Source organism: Sorex fumeus, unplaced genomic scaffold (genome assembly GCF_029834395.1).
Source record: "Sorex fumeus unplaced genomic scaffold, SorFum_2.1 ptg000063l, whole genome shotgun sequence".
Taxonomy (NCBI): Eukaryota; Metazoa; Chordata; class Mammalia; order Eulipotyphla; family Soricidae; genus Sorex; species Sorex fumeus.
Window position 1 is genome coordinate 78,535,509 of NW_026606120.1, and position 27,140 is coordinate 78,562,648.

General features: G+C 53.3%; 1 protein-coding gene across 2 annotated transcripts; it reads right to left on the reverse strand.

Moving 5' to 3' along the window:
* Positions 1-5,860: 5,860 nt before the first annotated feature.
* GOSR2 (golgi SNAP receptor complex member 2) lies at positions 5,861-21,172 on the reverse strand. Of its 2 annotated transcripts, none has more exons than XM_056127602.1 (6): positions 21,047-21,172; positions 14,348-14,412; positions 11,974-12,082; positions 11,198-11,330; positions 7,982-8,122; positions 5,861-6,050 (listed from the first exon to the last, which is right to left on the reverse strand). In XM_056127602.1, the coding sequence occupies exons 1-6, from the start codon at positions 21,073-21,075 to the stop codon at positions 5,889-5,891; spliced, it is 639 nt and encodes a 212-aa protein (XP_055983577.1). In that variant the 5' UTR covers positions 21,076-21,172; the 3' UTR covers positions 5,861-5,888. The 2 variants fall into 2 exon arrangements, with proteins under 2 accessions (XP_055983577.1, XP_055983578.1); XM_056127603.1 differs by having other exon boundaries at positions 14,348-14,408; positions 21,047-21,137.
* Positions 21,173-27,140: the final 5,968 nt, after the last annotated feature.

The following is a 27,140-nucleotide window of genomic DNA, read 5'->3' on the forward strand; positions in this document are numbered from 1 at the left end:
ATCTCATTGTGGTTCTATATTTTACTTCCCTAATAATAATCAGCATCCTTCTGTGTAGTTATTGCTATTTGGCATATATATGTATATATATATATATAGTTTTTACATAAATGTCTTCAAATCTTTTGTAAAAGGCGAAAGATTTATATGATCCGAAGAGAAACCAGAGCGACAGCACAGCGGTAGGGCATTTGCCTTGCACGCGGCCGACCCGACCGACCGAGGTTCAATTTCTCTGCCCCTCTCGGAGAGCCGAGCAAGCTACCCAGAGTATCTCACCCACACGGCAAAGCCTGGCAAGCTACCCGTGATGTATTCGATATGCCAAACACAGTAACAATAAGTCTCAAAATGGAGACATTACTGGGCCCGCTCGAGCAAGTCAATGAACAATGGGAGGACAGTGACAGTGATTATTCTATAACATAAAAACATTTAAAACAATTTTTTTAAAGAATGGGCTTTTATTGATCTATTTTCCCAAGATTCCATTTGCCATTTTTGTGTAACAAGCAGTATGAAGTGAATCTATTTGTGTCTGCCAATGGGACAGGCTTGAGGGGAGTGGAAAATTAAGGACACTGGTGGAAGGTCACACTGGTGGTGGGGTTGGTGTTGGGACACTGAATGCCTGAAAAAACTGTGTTATGAGTAATTTTGTGAACCATGGTATTTAAATTTTAAAAAATCTTTCCAAAAGCCAAAGATAAATAAAAATAGCACTGTAGCACTGTCCTCCTGTTGTTCATCAATTTGCTCGAGCGGGCACCAGTAACGCCTCCATTGTGAGACTTGTTACTGTTTTTAGCATATCGAATACACCACAGGGAGCTTGCCAGACTTTGCTGTGCGGGCGGGATACTCTCAGTAGCTTGCCGGGCTCTCTGAGAGGGACCTGAAAAAAATTCCAAAAGAGAACCACACACCATATCCAACAATTTAAAACATTAAAAAAAAAAAATCTTCTCATCTTCTCAAGATTTTGGTTAGAGCCCAGTGGGGTAAATCCAGCCCCCAAGTCCTGCTGAACTTTGAATCCAGTGGATCTTCACATATTTTCCCAGCCGCCCAATTCAAAACTGGGTGGTGGGGGGGCGCCCACGATTGGGAGTTACTTGCCAACTTTGAAGTGAAGATTTCTTCAGTTTTTCCATCCTAAGTATTTAAGTTCTCTAGCATGAGTTATCTGAAATCATAAACTATACAATTACCTAAAACCCAACCCCCCTCCCCAATCCCAACCCTAACAGATCTCTGACAACTAATCACCAATTTTGCCCCTCCCCCTTAATAAAAGGTATTTTTTAAGGTCACAAATTTTAAACTTAACTCAGAAGTGGTTGCCAGATGTTGAAATAAAAATAACTAATGAAAAATAATGATAATCTCCCTGAGCCCAAGTCAGGGAGATAATTGTGGGGCAGACACTGTCCTGGCCTGCAGGAGACCAAGGTTCAAGTTCCAGCACCATGTGGTCCCCTGACCACCACTGGGAGAGAATCCTGCGTACTGAGAACAGCACCCTGGGGTGTGGCCCCAAATCCACATCACTAAGTAGATCCAGCACCATAAGTAGCGAGGAGGCAGGGATATAGCTAAGGGGGTGCTGAGCCCTTGCAGGGATGGAGCACCCCGTGAAGTCTGTGATGGACAGGGAACATAGACTGTGAAATCCTGGGGTCAAAGGACTCCCTGGCCACATGCCCTCCCCCAGGGTGCCTTGTGTGAATCCCAGTGGCATTTATGTATTCAGGGGACCGGTACCTCAGTTTACTCCAGCCCAACACGGACTCCAGGAACCCACCTTCTCCACTGCTTCCCTCCCTAGACAACTGAGGCATCCCCAACCCCTGCAGGGTTTCAGGTAGCTGCCCCTAGCCTATATGCACGTGGCTAGGAACTGTGGCCTTGAACCTTGGGACCCCCTCCTGACCAGCCCACATGTGACAGCCATTTCCCAGGTTGGTGACCAGCGTCAGTGGCCCCAGCAGGCCACAAACCCCAGTGACCTCGCACGGGCATCAGGCCAAGGTCCTCACAGTCCACACATAGTCCCCTGGGAAAATGTGCAGAGCCAGAGAGATGCTGTGAAAAGAGGTGCTGGGGTCTTGGGATCAGGAGTGGTCCAACGTACATCTGCAACCAAGAGCCCCAGGGTGGGGTGACCTGGACAGGGGAATGGCTGCCCCTCCTACCCAAGTACTTTCGTTGGCAGGTACGGGGTGCCAGGCAGTGCAGGGGCTGAGCCCCCAGCAATGAAGAGGTCCATTTCTGCCCAAGGGCGAGGGCAGGGCTGAGCAGCCACCGGACGGCCTGCCTCAGGCAACACCTGTTAGAATAGTGCCCCACCCAGGCCTGCACATGACCATCTCCTGGAAACCCTCTGGACCCCACTACTCCCCAGGTGGAGGTGGGGGAACCGGGGTAGACCCACAGTGGGGGTGGGGCTTGGAGAGTTCAGCAGGACTCTGAGGTTGAGGGACGTAGGAGACAGGATGAGCCTGTTCACACAGCATCCTATGGTGAGGGAAAGTATAGCCAAGGGCCCAGTGATCCCCCAGACCCCCAGGCCCCTCTTTCACGTGCTACGTGAACAGGCATGAGAATGTTTCCCAGGCTCACCGACAACATGCCCTCGCGCACGGGGGATGGGAAGGGGGAATCAGGATCGGGGATTTCAGTGGAAAGGGACTTTGGGTCTCGCCTGAGCACTAAGTTACATAGGGACCAGGCCTAGCCGCTCAGAGCAGTCCAGTGGATGGGGCAATGCCTCCCCCTAGTGGCCAGACCTGTGTATGGCAATCAGTTTCCATCGCCCCCAGTGCCTTCACCCCTCAGGTGAGCTGCAGCAGGGGCACAGGGGCCCCATTGAGGAGCTTTGGTTTCAGGTGGGCAGGGGGTTATAGCTGGGACCCAGTGGCATGAAAGACAGGCACAACCGGACCTCCTCAGTGGCACCCCGGGACCACGCAGGACCTGCCTCTGGTGTGCAAAGACACGGGGTGTGGGGGAGGTCAGGAAGACGGATGGGCCTGCTCTCTGGTCAGGGTCTCCCCAAACGGGGCACCCCACCTTTGCACAGTAACAGCACTGTCAGAGTTCAGCTACGTGTAGGGCTCCCCTGGCCCCTGCAACTTTTTTGCTGTTGACATTTTGATTTGTTCCTGGTCCTCACTTTATAGTTCTCGGGCCTTGCTACCTCCAGTAAGTCTCCTTAAAGTCTCTTGTGGAAGAAAATAGCTTCCACAGAGTCCAACATGGCTTCACTTGAGGACTTATTTGGCACTCTTTTCTAATGTTACCATGGTGGGGCTCCCTCCTGGCTCCGTGCTCACTCTCGGTTGGACTCAGGAAGAGCATATGGGGTGCCAGGGACTGAGCCCTGGTCAGCTATGTGCAAGGCACGTACCCTACCCGCTGTACTATCTCCCCCTTAACTATTACCCTCTTTTATTTTTTTGCTTTTTGGGTCATACCTGGCAATGCTCAGGGGTTACGCCTGGCTCTGAACTCAGGAATCACTCCTGGTGGTGCTTGGGGGACCATATGGGATGCTGGGGATTGAACCTGGGTCAGCCACGTACAAGGCAAATGCCCTACCTGCTGGACCAGTACTCTGGCCGTTACCCTCTTTGTTGAGATCGAAACCTCTATCCAAAACACAACAGCTCTATTATACATGCATACTGTTAAATTACCTTGGAGACTAAAGGACTGTCCTGATTCAGGTTTTGGGGGTTTCCCTGGGAACCTGTCATTTACAAAGTTTCCCAGGTGCTTCCGAGGTGGCCTACCCCAGCTCCTGCAGAATCTCTGGTCCGGGAAAACTAGTCACAGGTCATGACAATGAATGTCAGACACCTTAAAAATGTAATTTTCTACATAAAAATAAATCTCAATTTTATTCAATGTGCTTCAAAAACAATGGATGTGATGAATCCAAATTTCCAAATGAGACCCACAGAAATTCAACGGGGCTACAGGACAGCGAGAACCACAGCGACGCCCTCTGCAGTCTGGCTGTTCCTAAAGTGGCCACAGGTGAGTGTACACGGACTGAAGGGGTTCCTGCATTCCTGGGAAAACCCACCCACCGCAGAGGTCCTCCATCCCAACCTCTGTTGTGGGGGAGGAGAGAGGGAGGCTGCAGAGCAGAGGCTACCTGCCGCAAGTCCACTAGAGGGCGCTCCTCTGGACGCTTCCTTCCAGACAGAAGGGGGTACAAACGGCACTGGGTTTGGGCCCAGGGGTTTCCCAGAGCTCTGGGGGTGGATGTGGAGGCAGTCTCTGGCACACACATGGCCTGTGACCACATATTTTCATAAACCCGTGGCTTATGGTACCATGACTGCCAGGCCCAAGCCCCTGAGGACTTGTCATTTGCATCAAAGACTAAAGGGGAATTCGAAGGAGTCTTTCCCTGGCCCCCTGGGTCACTGCTCACTAGAAAGGCCAGCTGGGAGATGCGCATGCATAGTCCAACAGCTGACACACTTCTCTCTCTCTCTCTCTCTCTCACACACACACACAAACAGCCGACACATCTCACACACAAACAGCCGACACATCTCTCTCTCTCTCTCTCTCTCAACACACACACACACACACACACACACACACACACACACACACACACACACACACACACACACACACAGGCCCCAAGCCTCAGCTCCCAGGGCAGCCAAACCTGCAGTTAAAAGCCCCACTTTATCAACTGCTGAGTGAACAGAGAGGACACAGGCAGGGGGAATGCTCGAAGCTGCTTTCCAAACTCACATCTGGGCCAGGGAAGCCTGTCTGTGGGCTCTCACCCACACTCAGCCTCACTCCCTTTAGGTTTCCCTCTTCCTAGAAAACTTGGGGCCCCTGGTGTGTCCAGAGGGGTAAGAGCCACAGAGCGGAGATCCTATCCAGAAAAGTATACTCATTCCACAGAAAACGCAGATGGAGACATTCACTGCAAGCCTAGGTGGGGAAGGACGTGGGGACAGACAGAGAGAGGGAGGAGGGCGGACAGGAGAGAGCACAAAGGTGCGGGAGCAGCGAGGGGGCTTCCATATCCTCCTGGGAGACTCGGGATGGCTCTCTGCTGGGCCAGGAGGCTCCCAAGCCAAGGACTGGTGGGGCCTATGGGAAAGCAAACACGCCAACCAGGCGGGGCACTCAGCCACCAAACCAACTAACACGAGCCTCGGCCAGTCAAACCCAGGGCTGGTCAGAGAAGGAGAGTGGCCCCATCTCCAGTTCTCCACACCAGGCCCACCCCAGGCTGGCAGCTCTGAGTTCAAGGCAGGAAAGAGGCAAGTCGGAGGCTACCCTTGGGGTGTGATGCAACAGACTTGTCGCCAACCTTTGCTCCAAGGCCCACCGGGACCTGGGTCGGGACTGGGGGCCGGGCCAGGGAATGTGGAAAACCAACCAGGCCACCTGTTACTGGGAGGTGTGTGTGGGGGGGGGAAGGGGAATGTGCCACGATCGTGCTTACACTCCGGGGAAGAACACTCGCTTCTCTTCAGAAGGGAGCAACGTCCACGAAAATGCAATGTGGGAAGTCTTCCTTCTTGGTCAGCAACAGTGGCAATGCCTGCTTGCTTCCAGGCAGCTGCTTCCATGGAAGAGGGAGGCACTTCCGCCTGCTGCACGGCCACGGGGATTCTGCAGGGGGGGTGGCGAGTAGCCAGGAGCGGGCTTCCCCTCCAAGATGGGAGAGAACAGAGATGGAAACTTCCCCCCGAGGTTACAGATCACAATTACTTCCGAGTGGCCTCCGGTTTGGGACAGTCACACAGTTCGGAAGGCGGCTTCAGGCGCCCCCCTCCCCTCACACACAGACCTGTACCCCACCCCGCACCCCGGGGAAGGTGGCCCGCACAGGCCAGGCGGGCTCAGGTCAGGTAGTGCACCACGAGGAACATGATGAGGCAGGTGAGCAGCATGCCCCCGATCATGAAGTACTTGTCCTGGTAGGCCCGCTTCTCAATGAGCCGCATCACCGTGTTGGACAGGCCCAGCATGTTGGCGATGTCCAGGAGCTTCTTCTGCGTCCCCTGGGGCAGACAGAGAGGAAGGAAAATGGAGATCAGCTGGGGTGGGGGGCAGGATGTGATGTCATCATGGCACAGGGCTGTACCCACGCAGCCTCTAGGTCTTGCCCCAAGCCTGGTAGAGCAGCGTGAGCCAGAATCATCCCGTGGCTTCGGCGCAAGGTACCGGAGCAAAGCATGGGGGAATGGAAAACTCTCCTGCCAGGTGGCGGGCCAACACAGGCAGGTGTCCCCATGCGCACAAGGGTGTGGCCAAGCGCAGCTGGTTTTCTAGCAGCCTGGAAGACTCCATTTGGGACGAGTTATGGAATTAAACACAGAAGCGAGGACCCTGGAGATGTCCTGACGCTGGAGCCAGCGGCACACAGGAGCCCGGGAGGGCACGGCAGGAGGGATATGGCACAGATGGCAGCCTGCAAGCTCCCGCGAGGGTCACCAGTGGGCAGACACCTTTGGGGGAAGCGGATCAGACAGGAACAGCAAACTTCACCCCTGCTGCCACTCTTTCCCCCAGCAGAGGGACACTAGATCCCGGCAGGAGTTCTGTTTGGTGGGACGGCACAGATGATGTGGTCACTGTATGAAATTCAGGGCCAGAGCCATAGCACAGGGGGCCTGGCTGGCACGCAGCCAGCCGGGGTTCCTTCTCTGGCATCCCATGTGGTTCCCAGGGCCCCGCCAGAAGTCCCTGAGCACTGCCGGCCGTGGCCCAGAAACAAAAACCCAACAAACTGAAAAAGAAATGTAGGCCTCTACTATCACTGAAGTGACAGGAGAGCGAGATGGGGGCGTGCCCTGCACACAGCAGACCTGGTAGCTCATAAGATCCCCAGAGCCCAGCCAGGAGGAAGCTCTGAGAACCGCCCGGCGTCGCGGCGTCGCATTCCACAGACGAACAAAAAGCTGCTAACATCACCTGGAAGCCACTGGACATTTCCAAAGGGTCCTAATCATTACAGGCCCCCAGATCATTCACATGGTTAAAGCAGACACTTCCCCCACAGGGGTGGATGGAGGCAATCACCGAGCAGAGAGATAGTGGCAGGTGTGCAGAGAAATGGAACTGGAACATTGAACCCGAAAACCCCACCCTCTGGGCCCTCCTGGGCAGTCAGCAGAGGAGAATGCACCCTCGGGGGCCCAGGCTCCATGCCTGTCATCGGCAGGGTGAGTCTGGTCCTAACGGGGCTCTGCTGGTTCTCTGGGCTCCAGGGCGTCAGCACAGGGAAGGGGGACCATAGGGGAGCATGGCCTTGCCCCATGGAAGGAGGCGGGAATGTGCCAAAGTCCAGCCAAGCTGGCAGGTCTGGTAGGTTAAATAAAGACGCAGATAAAAACTGCTTCCGAGGGCCTGTTTCTCACTGATGGGCAGCCAGGAGCCCGGGGTTCACAGGGAGCCACACCCTGATAATGGGCAGCGCACACACCCACTGCCCATCCGGGCTGAGCCAGGAAAAGGGCTGAGGCTGACCATCACAGCTGACATCAGAGTCTGGGCAATGTTTCTGGCAACACCACTCCCGGGGCCCAGCCAATGGGGTTGGGCTGCTCGGAGGACCCCAGACTGCAAAGCGCAATGGAGGGGCTTGAGAGGCCACGACAGCCAGGCACAGGGGGGCAGCCTCAGAAAGGGATGCCCTGGCAGGCAGCTCAGGGTGGGGGCCCTACAGGAAGCACCTTGGGGGTGCCAACGTCCACCCCTTCTCCTGAGAGCGGACGCAACAACAGAATTTCCCTGACAAGTTCAGTGAGTGGCAGCGAGCGATGCTACCCAAGGCCCCAAGCAAACCCGGGAAACCCCCCGGGCGGCGGGAGCGGGTCGGCCGATGTGCATCACCGGGCGCCACAGGGAGGGGGCCGAGCCTGGGGGGGGGGGGGCCGCTGTGTCACCACACAGTCTCAATGGGCCTTCACTGCTGCAGAGGGGCCCCCACCTTCAAGGTCAGCCTCTGGGCCCTCAGTCCCTCCAGAATACTGTGGCCGCCTCCAATGAGGTCATCCATGCCGTGGTGGATTTTCTGGAGGGAGGAGTTAAACTGCAGAGACTCGTCCATGGGGATGGTGGTGTCCGAGTCCTGTGGGAGAAAGCAGGCACCTGATTAACGTTGCGGGCTGGCGCCCCGCAGCCTCCAGCTGCCCGGTCTCCGGGCTCAGCCGCACCGGAGGAGCCTGGGACAATGGAACAAGAATCGGAGGACCCCAGCAGCCAAGAACGAGCCAAGCAGGGATCTGGTCCCCAAAGGGGCAGAAGGGGCTCCCCTCAGTCAGGGCTGCGACACTCCAAAGCACTTCCCTTCATCACTTGCTAGGTGAGGAACGTCCTCTCCAAACGTCCCATCTGTGGCCTCCCCCTCGCGTGGTTCTTAATTCAGCCACTATCTGGACTGCTCGCTGGCTGCAGAGAGGACAGACTGCTGTCCACGGAAGGCCTGCAGGTGCTGGGGATGGGGCGGGGTCAGGGCCCCCCATCTCCTGGGAAGCTAAGTCAAGTCTCTGAAGGAACAAGTGGAAGACAGGAATTCTGATGGATGGCAGGACAGGGGTTAGGACGCTTGCCTAGTAGTGGCTGACTTTAATGTGGTACCCAGCACCTCAACCTCACTTGATCCTCAACCCAACCTTGAGAAGTAGCTACTCTGTGAACCCCAGTTGGAAATGCAGAAACCCAAGCCCAGAGAGGAGGAAAATGACTTGTCCAGCACAGAGTGGGCAGGAAGTGTGAGGGACAGGGTTTCCCCTGTACTCGCCCGGCAGTAGAAACGCCCCCTGCCCCCAGTGTGGCTTCACAGGGAGAGAGGACAAGCCACAGGAGCAAGTCCTGAGTGACCGCTGTGCTAGTCCCTCTCCTGCCTCCGCACAATCTGACCCTCCTGCTACGTGGGGCCCTTGGACCACCTCAGTCACCACCAACAGGTTAAGGCACCTTTCCTTCCCTGCTCAAGTTGAGAATCATTTTTCTTTTCATTTTCTTTTATTTTTGGGGGGTTTTAGGCTACACCTGACGATGCTCAGCACTTACTCCGGGTTCTGCACTCAGGAATCATTCCTGGTGGGGCTCAGGAGTTCCATATGGGATGTCAGGGACCGAACCCGGGTTGACTGCACGCAAGACAAGCGCCCTCCCCGCTGTACTATCAGTCTGATCCCAAGAATCATTTTTCATGCATGCTCACAATCCCAACTCACAGAAACTGTACTTTGTACACAAGCTGGATTCCAGTGTTTATTTACTTATTTGGGCCATGCCCAGCAGGGTAGGGCTCAAACCCAGGGCTTTCTACCACCCCCATCACAGCCCCAGCCCCTGCTCTGAGTGTCTTAAGGGGTTCTGCATACATTTGATGCTTGGCGGGTCCAGCACTCCAGGGTCTGAACCATGAATCGATGAAGAGACATCTGTTCCTTTATTGAGGCTAGCAACCCAGGCATTTATTGATTGCACTTTACACGCGGCCGACCCGGGTTCAATTCCTCCGTCCCTCTTGGAGAGCCTGGAAAGCTACAGAGTATCCTGCCTGCATGGCAGCGCCTGGCCAGCTCCCCGTGGTATATTCAATATGCCAACAAGTCTCACAATGGAGACATTACTTGTGCCTGCACGAGCAAATCAACGAACAACAGACGAACAACGGGACGACAGTGCGATAGTGCTTCTTTTCATGCAGGTCTTTCTTACCCTCCCACCTGGGAAGGGGCTGACCAGTGGTCATTAGCTCTTGGAGAAATGAAATGTCCTACAGTTACCGAGCACAGAATGGCGATCTCTGGCCATGGGGCAAAGTGCTGTCAGCAGTGGTCCTGAGGCGATCTGAGCCAGCCTCCCGCAAAAGAAAAGGAAATAAACTCTAGATGACGATAACAGATAAGAAGATAAACTTAAAGCTACCTCAGGCCTGCTGTGGAAGGAAAGCGTCACCAGAGAGCACGAACATTCACCAATACTTATTTTGCATGTTGCATGTGCTCTATACTGAATTCTTACAATAAAGGAAATGCTGTTAAGAAAACCAAGAGTGAGCTGGGGAGATTGTTGCTGGGCATCAGCAGGTATGGCCCAAAGCCAGAAGGAAGAGAAAAAAGGAAATACAGAAACACATGCTTTTTTTTGTTGGTGGTGGTTTTTTAAATTTGTTTTTGCTTTTTGGGTCTACCTCCTGACTCTGCACTCAGGAATTAGTTCTGGTGGTGCTTGGAGGAGCTTATGGGACGCCAGGGATCAAACCCAGGTCAGCCATGTGCAAGAAAAACACCCTACCTGCTGTACTATGGCTCCGGCCCCCACATGCATGCTTGCACGTTTAAAAAAAAAAAAAAGTCCTGACACTAAACCGAGAACTGGGCTGAGAGCTCAAAGGGTCGGGGTGCTCACTTTGCATGCCGGAGCCCCAGTCTAACCCCTGCACTATCTGGTTCCTTAAGCACCCAGCTAGAGAGGCCCAAGCACTGCTGGCTATGGCCACAAACATACACATACACAAATCACAGAAACAAAATAACCAAACCCCAGATCCACCTACTTGGTGGCATACATAGCACTTGGAAATAGCCAGTACGTATTTTTTTTTTTTTTTGGCTTTCTGGGGGTCACACCAGGCAATGCACAGGGGTTACTCCAGGCTCTGCACTCAGGAATTACTTCTGGCAGTGCTTGGGCAACCATATGGGATGCTGGGAATCGAACATGGGTCGGCCGCATGCAAGGCAAATGCCCTCCCTGCTGTGCTATTGCTCCAGCCCTAGGTCAGTATGCTTTCTAGGGAGATGTAAGGAATCACCCTGCTGGGAGTAAAGGCAGGAAGGTTCTGGAAGCAAGCAAACACGCAAACCAATGGGCCACTTGCACACAGTGCCCTGTCACGCAATCTAGCTACAGCAAAGCTCCTGGAACAAATCCCGCCAAACTGCTGCTCAGATGCGGGGCAAAAGCCATTCACGCATGCAGATGCTAGAACCCCGCATGGGCTCAGCTGCCCTCACTTAAAAACAGCCCACGTTCTAATCGCTGCCTCTGCTGGGAGCAACCTGCCCCCTTCCTGCAGGCAGCAGCCCGGGTGGCCCCAGCCACCTCCCCATTCATCTAACTGCTTCCTCCTCAGGCCACTGGGCTATGGACAGAGAACCCCCTGCGTGCCAAGGACGAGGCCACTTACGTTGGTGGTGAAGGTACGCGACAGAAGCTCCTCTCGCTGCCTCTCCTGCAGCTCCCGAGTGTAGCGCCGATGCTGGAAGTTTCTCAGCGCGGTCTGCAGGTGCTGGGTGTCGTACTTTAGCTGGTCCACGCGGCTGAATCAGGGAGAGGGGGAGATTCAGTTCCGGGGGCTTCCTGCTCCCCAGACCCAGAGCTCGCTCCCTCCCGCAGCCAGCCGGGCCCCAGCGAGGCGGCCCCGACGACAGGGATGGCTGCTGCTCTGATCCCAGATGCATGACAGGGAACAGGTGACAGGAAGCAGGGTCAGTGACCTCTTCCTGACCTCTGGTGGATTAGCCTGAGCTCCTGGAGGAAGCCGCGGGGCATCTTTGGAGCGAAGGATCCAAACGGTTCAGAACATTTTCTGTGGAGTGGGGACTGGGGTGGTGCCGAGGTGTCATTTTAATTTCATGGAGGGGAAGGGAGGGGAAGCACTGGGTCTGTGTTCCAATAAAAATACACAAATTAAAGGAATAAAGAGCAAGACTTCATGTCAACCCATGCCCGGGGCCGAGTTAAACTCTCTCCCAGCATTGGGTTTACGGCGGCACTGGAGCTGTACAGGGGGCGAGATCTGGAGGGGACACACTGGTGAGGTCAGAGGTCATAGCACTTGAAGCCTCCGACCCCGTGAACCCCACTGTCTCTCTGCAGGGTCTTTGTGCAGCTTTTCAGAGCACACCCCGGCCAGCCTTGTGAGAAGAGCCTACTTGGCAGGTCAGGGACTTGAGCACTTACAGTTTGGCTTTCTGTCTTTTGTTCGGAGGTTCCTTGCTGGAAAAAATCTCCAGACGCTCGAGATGATCGAATATCTGGTCTATATTTGCCTGGATTTCATTTTCCACAACTGCACAAAAGAGAAAAAAGAGAGAAAGAAATCGCTGGAAAAGACACAACAAACTTAATTCAGAATGATGAATCAAATGTATCTTTTTTCCCCGCCATTTTTTTTTTTGTTTTTTTCTGCTTTTTGGGGTCACACCCGGCGATGCACAGGGGTTTCTCCTGGCTCATGCACTCAGGAATTACTCTTGGCGGTGTTCAGGGGACTATATGGGATGCTGGGAATCGAACCCGGGTCGGCTGCGTGCAAGGCAAACGCCTTACCCGCTGTGCTATCACTTCAGCCCCTCCCTGCCATTTTTAAGAAATCCAAAAACATTTATTTCAAAAGGAGAAAAATACACAAACTAAAGAACAGTGGGGGCGGAAAATTCATGCAAAACCCCCCAAGGGATGCTGTAAATCATGTTTCAAATATATTCTTGTATCTAGCTGGTAATGCAAAAAACACGGAGTGGGTCTCTGAAGCAGCGCTCCAAGGCCTGGGGGGGGGGGGGAGGGCCGGCAGGACAGAGGTTCAAGCAACATGAAAGACCTGAGAAGGGGGGTTGTGGGAACTGTTGCGATTTCAATGCCCTACTGTGCCAGGGATTACCCAACTCCACAGGCAGGGCTACACCCACCCATGGGAAGGGACCAGGTGCTGCCAGGAATCAAATCTAGGTCAGTCACATGCAAGGCAGTGCCTTAACCCCTGTACTGCCTGGCCTGAATATCAATTTTTTAAGAATCTGAAGGAGAACCAGGAGACAGCTCAAAGCTAGAGTGTGTGCACTTGATTAGGGTCTGACACGATCACTGTGAGGCCCAAGCGTCAGGCCCACACATCCAGGTCAGGTACCACTGGGAGTGGTCTGAGAACTGCTTGGGGAGCCCCCTCAGGAGTATTAAAAGTAGGGAGCTTTACAGAAGAGACTGTACTGCCTTGCACACGGCCGACCCAGGTTCTACCCTCAGCATCCCATATGGTCCCCCGAGCCCCATCAGGAGTGAGCCCTGCGCCCTGCGCATTGCCAGCTGTAGCCCCCAAACCAAAACCAGAAGAATAATAAGATATTAAAAGCGGAAGGTAAATCTATAAAACTTTTCTGCCTTTGAAGAGTAAGATTGCCCACAAAATTGATTTTTGTGTTGGGGTCACACCCAGCAGTCCTGAGATGCTAAATCCTGGTGGTGCCGGGAGACCATACCATGCCAGAGTCAGTCCTGGGCCTCCCGCACGCGAAGTCCACACTTGTGTCATGGAACTATTAATCTGCCCCCTGACCCCAAATACAGTATCCCTGGATATAAAATCTCTGTTTTTTTTTTCTTTTTGGGTCATACCCGGCGATGCACAGGTGTTACTCCTGGCTCAGGAATTAATTACTCCTGGTGGTGCTCAGGGGACCATATGGCATACTAGGAATCGAACCCAGGTCTGCTGCATGCAAGGCAAACATCCTACCCGCTGCAGTATCGCTCCAGTCCCCAATACAGAATCTCTTTAAGATTCACCTCATGACGTAAATATGTAAATAATGTAAATTTCAATAATGTAAATAATACTGATGATAATGATGATGAAGACGAAGAGTTCCTGCAGGGCTTCCCGAGGGACCAGGTAGGGGGGCTTGTGCCAGAGTCCCCAAAACAGAACAAGTATCACTAGAATAAGGGCCAGGAAAGAGGTCAAGGAGAGAGAGAGTGACGGTGACCACAGCTAATTTCCATACCCCTTTGGCTAAACCCCCGCTACTAATCAGTGAACGTGAAGACTGCTGGGAAAGCAAGCAGGTGGCGCAGGAGGCCTCCAGCAACAGTTTCCAGGAGAGCGAGTCCGAGCACAGAGCCAAGGAGAGGGGTGCAGGCAGGAGAAAGGGGTCCGGCCAGGGTGAGTAGAAGAGAGAGTCCAAGTTTTCCTGGTTTGGGGAGGGCTACATCCAGAGGTGTCCAGGGGCTACGCCCAGCTGGCGCCTGATGGAGCCGGGGCGGAGAACCATGCCCCCACTCCCACACAAATCTGAGTTTTACACCGAGTCCGTTCCTCTAGGGCCTAATTAGACAGAGGAAAGAGTGTGCTGCCACACCAGGCCAAGTGGAGGGGTAAAGGCAGGGGGACGCGGGGATTCCCACAATCAGGGAAATCAAGGACTTTGCTGTGCAGGGGTGGGGGCCGGGGGGTGTTTTCTGCCCACTCTAACAACATCATTCCCGAAGGCAGAGACGCAGGCCGGAAGCCCAGTCCCTCGGCGCCCGTCAGGGCCCGTGTCCACAGCCAATCACTCACGGTGCACAGACTGCTTGTCGGCCGTTTCCAGGCGCCCCATGCTGGACTGGATCTCGAGGATCTGCCTGGCAAAGGGAGAGGGAGATGAATGTGGCAGGAAGAGTCGAGCACTCCGAGAGACCCTTCTTCCCAATGGCCAGGCTTGTTCCTACAGAACTAAACGGTACCTCAGGCCTACAACTCACAGGGCTCCAGAGGTGCTGATCCCCCCCCCCGCCCCCCGTGAATGATACCAAGGGGGTGCCTGCGGCGTGCCTGCCACCTCTGAGACAAGCTCGGCAAGGTCGGTACCCCGGTGAGAATAGTGGTGGCCGTCTTTGCCCAGGGCGGCATGGCGAGCCCCAGCCCAACCCATGTGCCGGGATGTTCTTTGACCCCGTGTGCGGAGCACCGTGGCAGTCCACGGAGAGTCGGAGAGTCAAAGGGCGGGAGAAACAGCACACAATCAGGGATGTCACTGGGGACAACGGGAATCCCAACGCTGATGTCAGCAAACAGGAAGCACAGGCCGGGCAATGAAAGGGCTGGGCGCAGCCGAGGGAGCAAGTCCAGTGGGTAAAGGAAAAGGTGAAGGAAATGATATTCACAGCGGCTGTGCGGTGCCGACGTGCCCGTGGATCAGCCGACAGATAGGCACGGGGAGAGGGAGGCTGGGTAATTAGAGGGGACCCGGAAGATAAGCATCTTGTTTGGTAAACACTGACTTCTAGCAATCAGGGTAAGAGCCCAAGGCCACACAGCCCCTGACCTCTGGCACGGTGTCAGGCAACAGGTCCTGTGCACTCTCAGGAGTCTCCCCAGGGCTCGGCACCCACAGGCGCCTTCCCAGCAGCATCCCCCGCCAACAGCTCCCCACCCACCATCCTTCTCCTGCAGCTTCAGGTTCCCTCTACAGCTGAGCCACAGGGAAGAAGCTGCTGGTTCTTAGAGAGAAGCTCGGGCGCCACACGCCAGGCACATCCCATACCCCCCACTGTGCGCACCCCACACCGTGACCCACCATGGACATCCCACACCCCCACTGGGAGTATTCCATACCCCCCACTGTGCGCACCCCACAGCGTGACCCACTATGAACATCCCACACCCCCCTCCACTGTGTGCACCCCACCCCCAACTGTGTGCATCCCACAACCCCCACTGTGCGCCTCTCACATCCCCACTGTGAGCATCTTACACCCCGCTGCACGCATTCCATGCTCCCTCTGTGAGCATCTCATTCCCCACTGACCCACTGTGCACACCCCACGCCCCCAACCATGCACATCCCACTGTGCATACCCCCCTGCCGTGACACCATGCACATCCCACACAGTGACCCCTGCCCCGGGAGAGGGAAGGAGTTCAGAATCAAACCACCACCCGAGGGTGTTCTCCAGTGCCGGCAGCAGCCCCAGGTTACTTTCAGTCCACCTCTGAGCTCTTTCAAGGCTTGGCTATGGCCTCTGAACAGCGCCCACAGCCCACGAGGCCAGAAGCAAAGGCAGAGCCCCCATTCTCCAGGGGCCCTGAGAGGCGTCTTCTAGAAAATGGGAAGGGAGAGGGGTAGAAGGGAGAGAAGGAGGAGACCGAGGGGGACACAAACCAGGCCACAAGGACGGTCCTGAGGTTTCTTTCTAAAGAAAGGATCTCCCTGACCTGAGGAGGGGGGAAGCTGGCTTAATCCCGAAACTCTCCAAGGCTGGGGGACGCCAATATCCACACAGCCCTCTCAGCTTCCCAGCTGGCTCCCATTATTTTCTAAGCTACAAAGGATCAATTTTAAGACGCTCCAGGGGAACTTCAGGTAAACATTACTGATTCTTCCCAAACACTCTCTTGTTTGCTCCGAATGAACTAGAAAAGGTATAATCAAAAAAAGTGATTCCAATCTCTTCATTTCATGCCTGAGAGGAAATAAATGCAAAACAACAAAGCAAGAATGAAAGGCACGGTGGGAACTTCTACATGCCAAGTGGAAAAAATCTGTTTTAAACTGAACCGGGAATTCAGACAGCACACTGAAGCCAATACGGAACAGGTGAACTGGCGAGGCTGGGCGGGCGTGGACGCGCTTGGTCCGTGGGGTCCGGCGGGGGCTCAGAAGCTAGCCAGAGACCCAGCTGCAGCTAAGCAAGATCCCCGATGCTATTTTACTTCAAAAGATCAAGAGGGCCTGAAGCAAGGGGAGGGTGCTTGCTTGAATGCAGCTGACCCAGGTTCAAACCCCGGCATCCCATATGGTCCCCCAGGCACCCCCAAGAGTGATTCCTGAGGGCAGAGTCAGGAGTAACCCCTGAGATCACTGAGTGTGGCCCCAAAACCAAAATAATTTAAAAAATAAACGATCAAGAGATCTAGGAGGAATTTTACCCATCTGATTACTTATTGGGGGGTGGGGGGGAGGAGACACAGCTCTCCATGCCCAGGAGTGACCACTAGTGGTGCCCAGGGAACCATACTGGTGTGGGGGATTCAGACCAGGGTCCTCGGGAGAGCACCTTAACCTGAGTGCTCGTTCTTGAGCCCTAAAAGGAATTATATAGAACTGAACTGATTTTTGTTGTTGTTGTATTTGCTTTTTGGGCCACCCAGTGATGCTCAGGAGTTACTCCTGGCTCTACACTCAGAAATTATTCCTGGCAGTGCTTGGGGGACCATATAGGATGCCGGGGGTTGAACCCAGGTCGGCCACTTACAAGGCAAATGCCCTACCCACTGTACTATAGCTTTGGCCCTGAACTGTTTTTTTTTAAGCCCCCAAAATAAAGAAATAAAACCTAAGCAGTGCTGCTCCCCAGCATCTACACCCACTCCATATGTCACCAGGAAGCAGGGTTCTGGGGTTAAAGGATCTAGGCTGAGAGGCCAGGGACATGGCTCAGGTGGGAAAGTACATACCTTTTGTGTGTGAGAGCTGAGTGTAATCGGCAAGAAAAGAAATGAAATGAAATGGGGAAGGAGGAGGGGAGAGGAGAGAAGAGAGAAAGGAGGTAGGAAAGGGGAAGGAGAGGAAGAGAGGAGGGGGAGTGCAGAGGAGAGTGTAAGTTGAGGGGCTGGGATAGTGCCCAGCAGCACTGCACTTGCCCTGCGTGTGTGAGACCCTCGATCCTCCACACCACCTTCCCACCACCCAGAAGCGGGAAGTGAGCTGAATTTCTAGTTCCACTGTACTGAGACACTGAACAAGTCCCTCAACTTTTGGGTGCCTTAGTTCCTGTAAAAGACTTTATGTAAAACAGAGATACTAACAACCAAAATTAACAAACACTCCCTAACCAAAGAAGCAGAAATTCCTGGGTTCTATACCAGCTGAATCGAAATCTCTGGGGACAAGAAGATTCAGGGCTCTGGATCAATGCTGGGTCACAAAGGGAACAAATGTGGCTGTCTTTATAACCACTGGGAATCCCAGCCCCCAATAAAAGCTATTTTCTGTGTATTCTCTCCCATAAAGTTCATTCTAGGGGCTGGAGAGAGCACAGCAGGTAGGGCGTTTGCCTTGCACGCAGCCAACCCGTGTTCAATTCCCAGCATCCATATGGTCCCCTGAGCATCACCAGGAGTAATTCCTGAGTGCATGAGCCAGGGGTAACCCCTGTGCATTGCTGGGTGTGACCCAAAAAGGGGGGGGGGAGTTCATTCTAGTGTCCTGTGAGTTAAAAGATCTCATTCATTCTTTTTTTTTTTTAAGTTAGTGTTTAGACTATTCAGGAGCTCTCATTTTAAAGAGTTGATCTAGGCCTGGAGCAATAGTACAACGGGTAGGGTGTTTGCCTGACATGCGGCCGACCTGGGTTCCATCCCGGCACCCCATATGGCCCCCACCACCTCCAGGAATAATTCCTGAGTGCAGAGCCAGGAGTAACCCATGGGCATTGCCTGGTGTGACGCAAAAAGCCAATAAACAAATAAATAATTGATCTAAATAAAAACATTAATAAAAAAATTAAAAGATGATCTGATTCCAATGCACTTTCAGAGACATGCCAAAAGATAACCACATGCTGGGTTCCAAGTCCCAGTAGAATCCATACTTGACTGCTACATCCATTCAGCTACAATCCCTGTGATTTCCACGACTGCACGTGTTCCGTGTTGATGCTCCCTGGACTCCACCTTTTCAACACTGGCCCCTGGCGCCAAGGAGCTTGACAAGCAGCAGGCAGAGAAAGGTAGGCCCAGGACTCCCACTCCCTGCCCGCCCCCTGCAGTGTGGGAGGGGACCCTGCGTCCCAGCAGCTGCTTGTGGGCAGGGCTATCTGGTCCCAGGACAGTGTGGGGCAGAGGTCAGCAGGGCAGACCTGCGAGCAGTTTGCTCTCTGCAACACCCATTCATTTCTATCAAGGGTCTCCAGCCGGGCAGAGGAAACTAGTTCATCCACATGCCACAAATCTGTTTGGGACCCCAGGGATTCAGCAGCCCTCCAGGTCTGAGCTCACAGAAAACTGTCCCAGACCTGTGAGCCTTCAGAGGTACCAAGACTCTGGGAATAATTGGGACTGTACAGGCAAACCCTCCTCCCCCTGGGCTACTGTGCAGGGTCCGCCCCTAACAGCTGCTCCCTTCAGCAGGTCCGATTGTGGGTGAGCCTGAGGGTTACTCCACTCCGTGCTCAGGAGTCACTCCTGGCTCAGCACTTTCTGTTCCATTCTTTTTCCAACTGACTTCAAGTTTAATTTATAAGTTCCTGCCTAGAATTTTTGTGTAGAGGAGAGAGGCCTTGTGTCAGGGCAACCTGCCATTTTATATATTAAAAACAAACAAACAAACAAAAACACCCTTTTATTACAGTACCAGAATTTAGAATACTGTTAACCACGCTTTTCATGCACACATCATTCCAACGCCACACCCATCACAAGAACCCATGGTCCTTCACCAGTGTCCCAAGGACCCCTCCCAACTCCTACCCCATCCTCTCATTGTAATCCCACTGCAACGTTGGCTCTGTATTTTCACCCAAAGCAAACACCTCATCATAAAATAAAGAAGAAACCCTAAACCCCAAGATGAAAGAGCTAAAGCACCCCCTTCTATGCTTCAAGCTCCAAAGTATTGTTGAGAATTCATGGGGGCAGGGGGATTCCCTCTGACTTCATTACCAGGGCCTGAGAATGTGATTTGAACCGTTTCTAACAGAATAAACCTGCAACATCAGACTGAAAGTTGAGGGAAGGTTTTGGTGTATACTCAAAAAACCAAACCCGGGAATCAAACATATCTGCACCATTGTTCACAGCAGCAAGTCATGCTCTCCAAGACTGGGAAACACCAGGTGTCCACACACATGTGAAGGGATAACAAGATGTGGTGCCCGTGTGCTCCACAAGGACACCAAAAACGCACTGAATAGTCAGACAAAAAAAGGACAAGCACTGTATCACCCACTAGTGCTGGATCTATAACAGGCAAATCCAGAGACAGAAAGAGAACAGACAGTCTCAGGGCTTGGGAGGGAGGGCGGGGCGTGGGGGGTAGGTGTAAATGCTGCTTAATGGCCACTTGAGTTTCTGCTTGAAGTAATGGGAAGGTTCTGGAAGTGGACAGTGGTGCTGGTTACACACACTGGAAATACACACCACTTCTGAGAATGATACTCTTAGGAGCGATTAGGTGTTTAAATGACAGATCAAATCATGGCAATGACTTAAAAATAACTTTCACTATGTTATTATGTTTCGGGGCCACACCACACTGTGCTTAGGGGGTTATTCCTGGCTACATCACCAGAGACCATATAAAGGTGTCAGGGACTTGAACCAGGGGCCACTGTATGCAAGCTCCACTATATGCAAGGTGGACGAACCTCTGTACCAACGCTCCGGCCCTAAAGAGCTAACTTTTATATCTTATGCATATTTTACCCCCCAAGCCTCGGCTCAACTGGTAGAACCCGTGTCTAGCACGTGCAAGGCAACTTTGGGGTCGGATCCCAGAACGCATGCACGCCCCCAATTCCTCCAGCATCGCCCATTCTGAGCACGGATCTGGAACCACAGTGTGTGTGTATGGGGACGGGGGTCACCTGGATGTGACCATGTCCCTCCTTTACCAGATAGAATGGTGGTGGCTTCTATTACCACACTCAACCACCTATCTCGGCAAGCTGCAAAAACGCAGACCCCTCTGGGGGCCGGGGTGCAAGCGCCTGTCCCCAACTCGACTCCAGCCAGTCCAGGCTGACCCGCCGCCCGACAGCAAAGGCCCCCCGCTGGGTCCCCGTGCGGCCCGCGGGAGCTTGGAGAATGGGTGGGAGCACCAGCCGGGGTTCAGAAGCAGCAGCTACCGGCTCGGCGGGGGCGGTGGGCTCTGCCCCAGGAAGGGGCGGCCCGCGGCGAGGGGGACCCGACCCTGGACGCACCCCCTGGCCCTCCGACGACGCCTGTCTCTGCCACCAAACAATGCACGAGGAGCGGGGGCCGTGGCTCTCCCCTGCCGGGAACGTCGCCGGCGGGTACTGGACTAAGTGCCATGACCGACAGGTGCGATTCTCGCATTCACTGGCTCTGCCCAGCGGGCAGTGACGGCCCCGAAAGTCCAGCGTCCCCGCGAACCACTAGGCCGGACCCTCAGACGGCCGCGGACCCGGGTCTTTGAGCCATTCCCAGATGCCCCCTAGCAGCGCCGCGGTTGGCCGGCGTTCCGGGGGGCCAGTTGAGCCCGGCCCCGGCCCCGGCCTGGCCTCGCCCCCGCCCGTGCTCTGAGCCGGCCCTCACTTGAGCGTCTGCTGGTACAGCGGCTCCATATCGCCGGCCGAACCGCGTCCGGCTCGGGACTCCGCCGCCGCCGACCACGTCCTCACCGCCAGCTTCCGGCTTCCGGCGCCTGACTTCCTGTTTCCGGCGCCCAGCTTCCGGTTTCCGGCGCCCGAGGCCCGCGGCCGTGGCTGCCCGCGCGCGCGCCTTACCCGGTGCGGGTCTCGTCGCGCGCGGAGGGGAGGGGGCGGCCGGGCCCGCGTGCTCGGGGCCGGGTCCCCAGGTGGCGGGCTGACTGGCGGGTGCGGTGCTGGCCGGGCGCGGTCTTCCGCAGTCGGGCAGGCACGGGGACGGGCAGGCGCGGGGGCGAGGGACTCGAGGTCCTCGGAGCCGGGCTGCGCGGACGCACCTGCGCGGGTACCCCCTGCGCGGCTCTGCAGGCCCGCGCACTGCTGCTGCCTCGTAGCTGACCCTGGGGCTGTCGAAGCCGCATTCCCGCTTACGCTGAGGCCAGCTCCCCACTTGTTTGTCCAGCGAACCCCCCACTGATTGAGTGATCACTTTGGTGCCCAGGGAGGTTGGGGCTGGGGGAACGCGACTTCTTCCTTCTCCCCAGGAGACCCTTGGTCTAGGAAAAAGAAACAAGACGTGTGCACGGATATTTACAAGACGGAAAGTGCAGAGAGATTGAATTGAGCTGGGCTTGGCGGCGGCGGCGGTGGTGGTAGGATGGGGGTCCAGGAGTCGATGTGGGAGCTAACCCTGGGGGTTAGCTTGTTTTTGACGGGTTTTTCCTTTTCTTGGAGGCGTTTGGGCCACACCCGGCGATGCTCGGGGCTTCCTGCTGGCTCTGCGTTCAGGGATCACTCCTAGCGGTGCGGGGAGGGGCGGAACCCTCCGGGGTGCCAGAGCTCGAATGAGGGTCGGCCGCGTGCAGGACAAGGGTCTGCCCCTTACTGTCCTCCTCCCTGAGTTGAAAGGTTGAGACGCTGGAGCCTTTCTGCACGGAGACTTGACGACTTTCCATCCTCCCAGGCTTATCTTCGGCTCCTCCCCAGGGAGGAGACACACCTCTTCCCTCGACAAGTGTGTGATATGCCAGATAAATGATGCTTTTATTTTCCTGTATCCTAGATCCCACCCAGTTTTGTGTCTCGGGAGACTGTCCGCCCATGCACTTTCTTTCCCTCACATCATTTTTCCATTTATTCAAATAGTTATTAGCAAGCACCTGCTACTCCCAGGCACTGATACTGAGGGAAGGATTAAGACGACCGCCAAATCTTTCATCTCCCCTAGTGTTGGGTGGCATCAGGGCTACAAATGATACGAAGCACCTCTCTCTGGAAAACAACAAGGCGTGCCCAGCGACTGAATGGCATATAATTAGTGTCTTCAAAACTGTACAAAGCTTTAATGACCTTTTGGGGGGAGGGGCTGTGCTCAGGGCTCACTCGTTGCTCTGCCCTCGGGAATCACTCCTGGTGATGCCCGGGGTGCTGGGAATTGAACACTGGGTGTGCCACACAATCAAGGCAAGTGCCTTACCTACGGGACTATAGCTCCAACCCGAAGTCTTGCTCGCACTTGCCATCCTATAAATGTTTACATTTACCAAAGTGGCCTTCTCTTAACAAGTGAAGAGAAGGGTCCAGGAGTTAAGAACATCTCTTAAACAACTGCAGAAGGATCATGGATTTCCTGTGACTGGGTTTAGGGCACTCAGGTAACTATTAGAAGGAAAGATATAGCTATATCATGGGAGATCTCATAATGCGTAAATTAATTTAAAAAATAGCACTGTAGCACTGTCCTCCCATTGTTCATCGATTTGCTCAAGCATGCACCAGTAACGTCTCTATTGTGAGACCTGTTGTTACTATTTTTGGCATATTGACTACACCACGGGGAGCTTGCCAAGCTCTGCCGTGTGAGCGGGATACTCTCTGTAGCTTGCCGGACTCTCCGAGAGGGGCGAAGGAATCAAACCCGGAAAAAATAAATTAGTGGTGATACGGTGCTATTAATAAAATAATGTTCATAATATAATAGTTTGATTTTTTTCTGTCAGTAATTGGCAATCAGCAGAGGTTAAATGAAAATTTAATTCATGGAGTGATAGCACAGTGGGTAGGGCGTTTGCCTTGCACGCGGCCAACTTGGCCGACCCAGGTTTGATTCGTCCGCCCCTCTCAGAGAGCCCGGCAAGCTACCGAGAGTATCTCACCCACACGGCAATGCCTGGCAAGCTACCTATGATGTATTCGATGTGCCAAACACAGTGATGTGTCACAATGGAGACGTTACTGGGCCCACTTGAGCAAATCAATGAACAATGGGAAGACAGTGACAGTATTTATGGAGGTGAATTGTACCTGGCAGCGTTCAGGGATCACTCCTGGCTCTACTCAGAGTGACCCCTGACAGTGCTCAGGTAAACATACACAGTGCTAGAGAACAAGCCAGGATCAGCCTCATGCAAGGCAAGTGCTTTACCTCCTGTACTGTCTCTTCAATCCTGCATTGAATTTTTTTAATTTTATTTTTTTTAAATAATCATACATGTATCTTGTTCTCTGGCCTCAAGGCTTCCTGAGAGGTGGTCAAACTAGATAAAGGAATGGAAGCCCAGAGTCTTCTATGTGCTTAGAACTTCTCTTCAGAAGAAGAAACTTTGCATTTCCATCTTGCTACTCTTTAGACTCCTTTCCCATTCATTTTTTTTATTGTTAGCTAATCCTGTTGGACAGTGATCCTCACGGCCATTGTCTATGGACCTGCCCTCCTCTGCTGTACTGGAACTGCTTTCTAGGCTCTCCGGAGTCCAGTAGACTCAGTCTCGCTCCGTGAATCATCCTCCGTATACTCACTGAGCTCATACTATGGATCAGACACAATTCACGGAAGGGTTGGGGGTTAAAAAAAAAAAAAAGATGACTAAGACATCAGTTTGCCACAGAAGATTTTTCAAAATTTGCTTGCTTTAAGGAAGTCTGCTTGAGGAAGTTTTTTCCCTACCAGTGTTGGTAGGGAAATATTGACACCTAATTAGAAAGTGTGTGGGAAAGAGATTGTTAGGAACTATGAGTTAACAGAAGGATCACAGCCTTGTCTGGGCCTAACTCCTGAAGGCTTAAAAGAAGCGATGATGCCTGATCCAAATAAGCCTGGTAGGAAAAGCATCCCAGAAGGAGGAAAAGGCAAAAGCAAGACCTGAGGCATGGTGTGAGGGAACTAGAGATGGTTTCATGTTACTAGAACATTCTGGCCAACAGACAAAGGGCAAAACAAGAAAGACAGACTGGTCACAGGTGAAGGCAATTCATTTTCTGGGTGATTTGAAGCCGAGGGAAAATTTTAACCTGAGAGTCAGCATCTTCCACCATGGGAGATCCGCCTTTTGGGCAGACAACAGGCTGCCGGCCATGGGCATCATGGTTAAATGAGAGGGAAATCAGAGGAAAGAGTTTCATTGGTACTTCTTTGGTGAGAGGCTAGAGAAATATGTGTTTTATCACTAATTCCTTTATCTAAACAGACGACCTTCTGTAAGGTTTGTAAGGCCAGTACTTTTTTTAAATTTTATTTTCATAAGGTTGTTCACATTAATTTATTAATTAAAACATTCAATGTTTTAACACCACCACCATTACACCTTCCCACCACCAAGACTACCTGCCAGGGGCAGATGCTAGGTAATTTATTTTCTATTTTCTATTGCTTATTATGAATATCATGAGAGTGCACAGCTGCAAAAACGGTTGCACACTTCTGAAATTCTAAAATCGTAAATGATTGGGGTCCAGAGACATCTCTAAGGGAGCTAATCCACTTTGAGTTTCATTTGTGAGTCTCTGGATCAAGGTCGTTAATGCACTGAGATGGTGCCTGGAGGCAGTTCATGGACATGACAGCCAGGACCTCAAGCGGGCAGGGGAGACAGGAAGGACTGGCCTGTCTCCGCTGCTGCCATGTGAAGGCCAGTATGTTTTATGGACCCAAGCAGAGTGACTGAAAATTATATGTTCAGGGGTGACTCAAAGCCCCTCAAAACATGCTTCCCACGCAGGAGCCCCAGATTTGGTCCCTGATACTTAGCATGGTCCTCCAGCACTATGGGGAGTCACCCCAGAGCACTGCTGAATTGCCTCCCCTCCCCAATTATATCACAAATGAAAAGGGTATGAACCCAGACAAGGACAATGACTAAAGATGGGTGAGCACAGAAGCTAGGGGGCCCCCGGCGAGCACCTGTGTCTGAGCACCATAGCAAGTCCTGGTGAGCACAACCAGAATGGGTGTGAGCATCACAGATCAGATAAACAGAGATGTGCAACTCCTAGGGCCACTTTAGCCAAATGTGTGAGCCCCAGCAGGGACACAGCCCAATCATGACAACAGTGACTGAATTCCTGGCCCCCTAGAAGAAATGATGATGTCTTCTTGGCAGAGTTGGAAATCCCTGGCAGAGAACGGTGCTTACACATTTGCTTTCTAATGCAAAAGTTCCTTGCCATATCCAGTCACCATTGCTTCCTGTCCAGGTCCAAGAACAGTCTCCTTGTGTTCTTTATGGTCCGATGTCCTATTTCTGGCTACCATGAGAAAGAAAAGCAATGCTTATCAGTTAGCGACTTGGCTCACCAGTCCCTGAGGCCACAGATCTGTATAGCACTTTTCCCTCCATCTGTCCTAATGCCCATTGGTGCTTGTTATATGGTATCTGTGGTGCCACACATGCTTTACTCCTTCCTGATACTGCCTTCCTGTGGGAAAGTCTGTTTCTGGGCTTCAGCATGAGAGGAGACCCTGTTCAGAATGTAGTCCTGGGGTTGGAGAGATAGTACAGCAGGTAGGGCTTTTATTTGCCTTGCATATGGCTGACCTGGGTTCGATCCCCGGCATCCCATATGGTCCCCCAAGCACCGCCAGGAGAAATTCCTGAGTGCAGAGCCAGGAGGAACCCCTGAGCATCGCTGGATATGACCCAGAAAAGCAAAAAACAAAACAAAAAAAAAACAGAATGTGGTCCTATCCATGTGCAATGAAGTATCTTCCAAGCACCTCTTTCCTGTACTGGGACCAACTCTCTCTCTTTGCTTCCCCTACTAGACTGCAAGAGCCCATTGGAAGGTCCTCATTATTCTCCAGCCATGGCCCACTCTCCAAGCGGGCTCTGCAGTGCTGCCCCGAAGACATTTCTAAGTCAGAAATTCTGTATTGGGCAGATGTGGTGCCCTTTGAGAGCTCTCTGGTGCCCACAGAGCACAGACAGGAATGGGCAGGCAGTGCCCTCCTCCCTGGGCAGCAGGTGCCCTCCCTGCTCATGTCCCCAGCTTCCTCTCCAACCATGCAAGGACTTGCAGCTCTGTTCATGAGGGGTCTTTGCACACAGGGAAGCCTGTGCCTCAAATATATATAGTTTTTAGGTTTTTCATCACCTGATGATGCTCAAGGGTTACGAGTGTGTGGTCCTGAATTACTTCACACAAGCTCAGGGAACCATTTGGGATGTCGGGGATCGAACCTGGATGGGCTGCATGCAAGGCAACCCCCTTCCCGCTCTGCTGTCTCTCTGACCCCTGTGCCTCAAGCATCTTTCCCTCTCTTCAGGCCTAACTCCCACCCATTCTGGCTGCATTGGTAGAAACACTCTTTGTTTCTGAGAGTTGAGGTCTCAATCCTGGAGGTCACTCCCAGGACTGATTGGGGGTCCCTGTGATGCTAGGGGTCAAAACAGGAACCTCCACAAACCAAACGTGAGTTCAGCATCAGAGTCTTCTGCCCCTGACTGCGGAGCTGTTCTTCTGAGTCAGCACCTCTAGGGAACTGTCCTTCCTCTGCTCTCACCATGTGGCACAAGGAAACCTCGTGTCCCCTCCTGGTGGATTTGGGAAAGAATGTGCCCAAGGCAACAGAGATCGTGGCGGGAAAGGGGAGCATGGGGTGGCCCTCAAGAGCCTTGTCTTTTTTTTTTTTTGCCTTTTCCATCAGAAGTGGGCCTAGACACAGCTGAGCAAGACACCCAAAGATTCTGCTGGGAACTGTGACCAAACCTCCATTACGTTCCACCCACCCCCAAAGCCAGAGAAACCATCTCAATGCCTTGAGAGGT